General features: G+C 43.6%; 1 protein-coding gene across 1 annotated transcript in view; it reads left to right on the top strand.

Moving 5' to 3' along the window:
- Nucleotides 1–444: 444 nt before the first annotated feature.
- Nucleotides 445–8241, top strand: part of ntsr1 (neurotensin receptor 1 (high affinity)) — a 43323-nt gene continuing 35526 nt past the window's right edge. Inside the window, exon 1 of the mRNA XM_030056210.1 lies at nt 445–1104. Within this exon, the coding sequence (XP_029912070.1) occupies nt 445–1104 (660 nt within the window). The remainder of the gene's footprint in view (nt 1105–8241) is intronic.

The following is an 8241-nucleotide window of genomic DNA, read 5'->3' as shown; positions in this document are numbered from 1 at the left end:
ACACACACAATTACTGGTGTCAAGGGTACCAATAAATGGTGTCAAAAATAGAAACCATCCATGCCTATAAAGCGGTGTATAAAAACTGTCTCTCTTTTGGAGTGCGCTAAACTTCCATTTAGTTGGTCCTTGAAGCAGACTTTGTTTATTTTTGGTCTCCAAGGTGAAATGTCAATGGACTCAAGAGCAGCAGCACCAATCACTGAATGCCTGTGCGTCACAGAACGACGTCCAATGGCAAGCACGCCTCCCGCCGTGCCAATTATAAAAAGCTTCTATCCCCCAGCGCAGAGACACTCTCCTGTCTTTACCCACTTTTTACGCACGAGCTTTCCACCTCTCCATTTGGTGCACGGGTCAAAATGAAATCCAATCAATGTGCGCTCAAACTGACCGCTCACACCGTCCTTCTCCAGTCATAATTCAGTAATGAGTGCCAACATTATGGACATGCCCTTCAACCTGACAGGGCGCGACCTGGGCGCGCTGAGGCTCTTTGGCCATGGGAATAACTCCTTGTCGCCTGTTGAGAACGGAACCGCCGGCTCGAGACCGGAGGAGGAGGATTTGGAGGTGAACACGGACATTTACTCCAAGGTGGTGGTCACCATTATCTACGTGGCTCTGTTCGCAGTTGGCAGTCTGGGGAACTCCATCACCCTGTACACCTTGCTGACCAAGAAGTCCCTGCAGAACCTCCAGAGCACCGTGCACTACCACCTGGCCAGCCTCGCCGTGTCCGACCTGCTGATCCTGGTCCTCTCCATGCCCATCGAGCTCTACAACTTCATCTGGTTCCACCACCCCTGGGTGTTCGGGGACGCCGTGTGCAGGGGCTACTACTTCCTCCGGGACAGCTGCTCCTACGCCACGGCTCTCAACATCGCCAGCCTGAGCGTGGAGCGCTACATGGCCATCTGCCACCCGTTCAAAGCCAAGAGCATCATGTCCCGCAGCCGCACCAAGAAGCTGATCAGCGCCATGTGGGTGGCGTCGTTCGCGCTGGCCACGCCGATGCTCTTCATCATGGGGCAGGTGATGATGAATGGAGAGAAGATATGCACCACTATCGATTCCCCTGTCACCATGAAGACGGTGCTTCAGGTGGGTGTCGATAAACTGTCCCTGTCTTACAATGTAAGCGCAACATAATAAAGCTTTGCGCGCGGCTGTCTCCACAATTGCTTTTTACGCACCGGAGAAGATTAAAAGGTCGAAGATAAGTGCTATTATCGACTCTCCACGCACCGTGAAGACGGTGCTCCAGGTGGATGTGGGGGGTAGCATGTAATTGAAAGTGCATATGTGCCGTGAAATAAGGCTTTACGCACGAACGCAGATTCACTTTTTACGCAGATGAAGTCCACTGCTGTTTCACGTTTCTTACCACTACCTGTTGATGAAAACTCGCTTCAGAAAAGAGAGAAACTGCATCAGTTTATTCCAGCTGTTTCCAGTGCAGTTTCTAACAACAAGCAAAGGAGACTTATTTTATACTTGTTATGAGAACAAATTAGTAATTTGAAGTGTAGATGAACTTTTGAGCTGGATGTTTTTTGCAGTGTGAGTGCAGGCTGGTACCAAATATGGGTATTATCGGTCTGGTCGACTGTAAGAATGAATGAGCACACAGATGTGGTATTTTCTGAGCTGGGCAAGGTTGCCCTATGCTATATATTATAGGTGACATTTTATTAAACAGGGAAGAGAAAACAACACTGGCTAAAGCAATAAGTCACTGAGAGGGTCTCTCTCTCTCTCTCTCTCTCTCTCTCTCTCTCTCTCTCTCTCCCTCCCTCTCTCGCTCTCTCTCTCTGTCTCCCACACACACACACACACACACACACCTTATCTACTCAGTTGTTAATAGAACAGAGTAGCCTTCTTGAACAAGAAAAGGCTACCTGTCAGGGGAGCTGAACTCTCGGCCCTCGCTGCTCTCAGAGAGAAATAGTCTTGCTCTCCAGTTTAGATAAATGAAAACCAATCTTGGGCCCTCTCATTGGCCTCATCAGCCACAGCTCAGGCCACATAGCACAGATGTGTGGATGCTCAGAATAAAAAGCTGAACACGGTTCTTGCTTTCATGGTTGTGGTTATATGGTTATGAGAAGCTGTTTTGAGAAATGAATGGGTGAGATGTTGCAGATGGAGTGGTTTAAAAGCACAAGTGGACAGTTGACATCAGATCCAATGTATCGGTTTGCTTGCTTACATTTTTCATTATCATCGTAATCATCATCACTGCCAGTTTCCCTTCTGTTTGTTTCTACTCTCTTCTATTGAGACGTGAGGCTGTTTTCCCATCTGTTTCCATGTTTTCACGCATTTCTTTTCTGTGACTAATTTCTTCTTTTCTTCACTGTGTTTTCCGCCTCCTCCTTGCCTCCTTCTTGTATTGATCAATGTGGCACAATAGGTAAGTGAAGCAGCGCCAAGGCCAGTTTGCGTCCTACGCTTTCTTAGAGGCTGTGGCATCCACAAGCCTGGATGATTTATTATTCTCTGGCAGTGAAAGAACATTATTCCCCGTGAGGGGTCTTATCTTATGGAGGTCACATAGGACTGAGACTGATTAATATTTTTATTCTCTATTTTTTCTGTTATCCTGATGACGTTGTGTAATGCTCATTGTGCTGACAAAGTGGAAGCAACTTTACTCAGATTGCTCCTCACATCTGCACAGTACTTTATAGATACTTGTGTATTAATATACATGTACTGTATGGGTGTGAGCAAGATGCCTTGTAAGTTAAGTCTTATTTCTAAGGTGCTTAAAGTGGAAAGCAATCCAGCAGGCATCCTCCTGTGAGTGGGGGTCCCTTTACACTCTACTTGTTTTGACAACAGTGGCTGACCTTGGTTATGGGCGCAGCTCCTGCCGCTGGTAAAATTTGCAGGACTGGTGATTTGAATAAAAGCTCATACAATAAATAAACAAACTGCACTGTATAAATATTAGCAGGCAAAAACTACTTGTGAGTTATGTGGAAAGATGGAAACAAAATGTGTGGACTAAAACTTTGCACTCATGTCCAAATTAAGTTGGGTTTCTATACAGAGCCAGACATTTGATGTAATTTAAAAGGAAGTAGCAGCTGCTCAGCTGTGATATGGAACTTTGCCCCTTGCAGCTGAGCTGTGCAGGTTTAAAGGGTTACCTGAAGAGGAGTGGTATTAAGGATGAACAGTTTTTTTTTTTTTTTTTATTGTGCAATGGGATTGTTTCTGAAACAATACAAGCAAAAACCATGATGTGTCTTGGTTAGGTGAGGAGAATATGTTGAAATGGCTCTCCAAGGATGAGGTCTTTGTTTGTCAAGATTTTTCGAAAAAGCTTTTAAAACAAGGTGAGATAGCCTGGATCCTGCTCAGCAGTTTTCAAATTTGTTCTTTGCTTGATGAATTGATGGATCCATTTATATGCAGTATGCAATGTATCAATAATTCGCTGTACTTTATTGAATGCTGCAGATATAGTGTTTTGTAAAGCCATAAACCTAACCCAACCCTAACCATTGGACATCATAATGATGCAGCCCACCTAAAGAGAGGATAACAATCAATCTGTTAGTCAATCATTCAATCAGTAGACTAAATAGCATAGGCAAGGCAAGTTTATTTCTATAGCACTTTATCATACACAGAGGTTATTCAAAGTGCTTTACAGGCAAAGATAAGGAAAAAGATGGAAAAAGAAACAATAAAAAATAACCATTTACAATAAGATTAATAAAAGTAGAGACAATTGTATACACATTTAAAGAGACCAGTCTTTAACATTGTTTTAAAAGTGGCTGCAGTTGGGGCATGTCTTTGCTCAAAGGGGAGCTGATTCGAGCAGCGGGCAGCACAAAGGCTAAAAGCTGTTCACCACGTTTGGTTTGAACTCAGAGCACCACTAACCAACCAGTCCTATCTGACTAATACTCAGCCATCATATCTGAAATATATTAGAGGTAATAAGTTGGGTCTTTAAATCAGCAGCAGCATTTTGAATGAGTTGCAAATGTCTAATGCTCTTGTTGGCGAGGCCAGTAGGGAGTGCATTAACCTCAACCCAGTAGTCCACCTTAGAAAAATTGAAAGCATGAATGAGCTTTCTTTTTAAGATTAAGATATAAAGATTCTTGGATAAAGAGTGTAATTTTAGCTTTGCTTCTAAGATGCCAGAATGATGATTTTGTTACAGCTTTGATGTTGCTGCTGAAATTCCAATTATCATCAGTGACATGAGTATCAACAGTGGCATATATATATCTGGTGAAACATTGCTCTCAGGAGTGCTTTCAGAGATCTTTTCAAAGTAAAAGCAACAGAAGGATTTTAGGTGCAGGCACGATCACGCAGGTCTTTGTTCAGAGTGAGAGAGAAGCTGAGGCAAAGACGGCGAGTGAGAGAGAGAAAACTTTTCAGTTAACTCAAAGCTGCAGGATTTCAGTTTTAACGGAGCGTGTACAGTATATTGCAAGTCAATGTGTTTCAAATGTGTTTATATTGTGTTTTCTGTGCGTACAGCTGCTGTTGTCCTCCGCTCTTACTTGTGTGTTTGTGTGTTGTTGGTTGCAGAGTGGCCTCCCGCTATGTAGCGGACTCTCTGTTGTTGAGGGTCATGCTGTGCGCACACTAGGATGAGTTTGTGCTGGAAAAAAGAAATGAATCATCCAGGCGGAAATTACTTCCACCATGTTTTGGTGAGGTTTGATACACAGTTTTGATTGCGGGTTTTCTCCGTAATGTTGTTTGCCTTTCTCCTGTAAGACACAAAAGTGCTCTAAATTTGGCCATCTCAAGTCCACTTTTTCTTTCTAGAGCATGCAGGTTTCAATTCAGCTCAGGGGGAAGGTCATCCTATTTTTCATACATGGCCTCTCTGAGATGACAAACTCAACGATTGGCCAGTTCCCACAAGTTGTAAACAGCTTTTGAAATCACCACACACGAGCTAAAAAGGTATGAAGGCAGTAAAGCTTTTTTTTCATTTCACTGACCTTCCTGCATACTGTTAAACCTTCATAGTTGGAGGTCGTTTTCTGCAACGAAGAGAAGGCTACCAGTCATCCACTGCCACTCATTCCCTGCCATTTATCAGTGGAAATAGCTGAGATGGCTATTAAAGTAAGCTTAATTGAAAATATGTAAGTTCTCATTAAAACTGATTTTGCTGATGGTCAAATGATGGGTTTTCATGGAGATTAAAGGAATCTGCACACCAAATCCATTTTTTGTATGCTGTTTTTCAAGCATTTCGCACGGAAACCTTGCACACTGAGTCCAATGCATTTTATTTTTCTATTCTTTGCCAAAATTCATTATATGAGACAAAAAGAAAATATTGGTTCCATCCAATCCCGAGAAGGGTTCAAGAGCAGGAAGGAGGTCGATAGGTGAATGAAATTGTGCCATGGGAAAAGTACGCACAAGTTGATCACCACAGATGTTGACTGGGGTGATTTCAGTTTCTGTGGTGATCAGCCTTTCAACTGGATCCTCACATCCTCACATCCTCACATCCTCACATTCTCAGGGCACAACCTCAAAATACCGCAGCAAACAGAGCAGATCCTGGTCAGCAGCTGTCCTGTGATCAGTCTGTTTGTCACTTTTCTGCAGAGCGAGTGTCTCATTGTTTCAAGGCTGTGCCAGAGAACCAAGGAGATCCACTTGTATGTAAAGGCTGAGCTGCAAATGTGCCTCTTTCGTGCACGGTGGGTGTTTACAGCTTCTTGAGAGTCGTAGATTGTTTCATCCATTTATAAGCTTGTTTTGTGAAAACTTTGATGATGGACAAATGTTTCGGAGTTGGTTTTTAAACGTGACTGACACAATGTGAGGTCATATGTATTTTTGTGACAATTTGGGAGGAAGAATTCAGACTTGGTGTGCAAGGGCCTTAAAAGTTACTTCTACATGTAAGAGAGGAGCAAACCAATGAAAATGTAACCTCAGTGTTCATTCAGCCTGCCCCCATTTGAGTGTTAGCTATTGCTAGCCTCAACAAACAGCCATGAGTGACAGAAACTGATAGCCCGTTATAAAAAATTATAATAGCAAAAAAAAAAAAAAAAAAAAAATGACAGTTACTGACTTTTAGGAATAATACTCAAAAGTAATGCTGACGAAGAAAATCCTTTGTTTTTTTCTGCTTGTGGATTACCTAGAAAGACGCATTAGATTAGTTGGTTAAACCACTTAGTTTGAATCATGTTATTACATTTATCTACAATGTACATTTTGAAATATGTAAACCTATATCACCTGATCATTTTCCCCTCCAACAATTGTAGGTAACCCAGCCATTTTCACCATTTTTCAGCATAATCCAAATGCTACATTATTGTCATTAGATTACTTGTAATCCACTACCCCAGACTCTGACGATCATAATATGTTGTTACTGCAAGTTAGAGTGTAACCTCTGAGGTTTCAGTCACATGTGTCGTAAACTATAAGAGCCCAGCTTACCACTTCACAGCACTCACAAACACTCCCACATGCACATGCTCATACACACCGTTATTCTTGTTATTATCATGGTGCAGCAGGGTGACATTGGAATGCAGCACACAGACACACTAATTCATCAGCCTTTGTCATACAAATCATCCTGCTCATCTGCAAAAACAGAGCTCTTGAAATGTGGAGGCTGCCGTGATCCCTCCGACAGCCCGGCAGGCGAAATTACAGCTCCCCATGGCGACAACAGATGTGTGTGTGTGTGTGTGTGTGTGTGTGTGTGTGCCTGCGCATGCATGTGTACCTGTCTGTTTACATTTGAGATAAATTGGTTTCTTAACATGTGTTTATGTCTGTATTTCTGTGGAGACTTCTAGCACTGTTGATCTTGGTTAAATTATTGAATTCTCTCTCTCCTGCTGGGAAAAGCTTCATGAGTGTTTTATCTGCTCCCTCCTTCACGGATATCAGCAGCATGTGGCTCAAGGATGGAGAGTGTGTATTTGGCCTGGAGCTCAGAAACAAGAGAAACAGCCTGGTTGACGTGGCTGACCTGCATGAGGCGAACAAGGTGTCTCAGATAATGCCTCGCCCTCTTGATCACGCTTATGGCATCATCTTGCCTCAGAGGTTTGTTGTTTTTATGCCTGTCCTCTTGAATTCTTGTGAGCGGCGCAACTTCAAGGCTCATTTTCAGCTTAAAGCTACCTGCAGTATTTTCAAACAACACCAAATCAATGGAAAATTCATTATAACACCTTGGTGTAATTACCATAAACTGATGAGACCACGGCAGAGATAATCGCAGTTTGTGTCAGGAGCTTTGTTTGATCTGGGCTTTCGGGACTTTATCTCCGCATATTTTTTTTTATCCAGCGCTTAATATGACCTTTCAAAAAATCACGTTCACGCTCGTGATGTAAAGAAGGAAGGGTCAGCTGCATCGTAGTGGCACGCCGTGCACGCCGGCTCCCATGTGTGGCTCCGTGTCAGCCAGTCTGTTGGTTGGTCCAGAGCGTAATATCACCACATCAGGGTGGTAGATAGCCATGGGATTTGGTGCCAACACTCACATGGCCGGGAGCATAAAGTCTGTCAGTTTGGGTGACCTTGTGGCCTCAGAGTCACCAGCAGGCCAATGTGCTGTAGCAGTGATAGTGGTAGTTGTGACAGCTGAAATTAGTGTCAGCGTACTCATTGGGTGAAGCAGCGGTTCACAAAGTCCAGGTCGGGACGTCCCACGGAGACAAGGGGTCTTGAGCTAAAACGTTTGAGAGCCACTGGAGCCACATGACCTTCTCTGTCGTGCCACCATCAGGCTGAGTGGATCATCTGTATCAGAGGTAATGTGCTTGTTATGACAAGCCTTGTGACCGTGCCCTCTCCCATGTGTTTCTTCCACAGAAATGAAATGGAGTAGAATAGCAGGATAGCAGGATGGTTGTAGCAGCTTCCATTGTAATGTGTATTTTTATTGTTGTGATAGCAAAGAACTGTGGCGCATGTACCGGGCTAACTTTTTTTTTTTTTATAAACTGACGTGTGGCAAGTCGCTGACTCTCTGAGGTGAGAGGTTTTGCAGCAACGACCAAACGAGGAGTGGCGTCTGGAGCATGGAGAGGCGTCCCGAGCTCCGTCTCTGTTGTCTTGCTGCTAGAGGGTACAGCCTACCTTCTCAGCTCTCAAGCTTGTGTGACGCACTTTTTTTTTTTAAAAGAATGATGAAAACAACCACGCAAAACGTTTCAGCTGCGGAGAGGAGAGGTAAGTCTAAAATGACAAGAA

The sequence above is a fragment of the Myripristis murdjan genome, chromosome 7, assembly GCF_902150065.1.
Source record: "Myripristis murdjan chromosome 7, fMyrMur1.1, whole genome shotgun sequence".
NCBI lineage: Eukaryota > Metazoa > Chordata > Actinopteri > Holocentriformes > Holocentridae > Myripristis > Myripristis murdjan.
The sequence above is the reverse complement of the archived record's forward strand: the minus strand, read 5'-3'. Positions and strand labels throughout refer to the sequence as shown.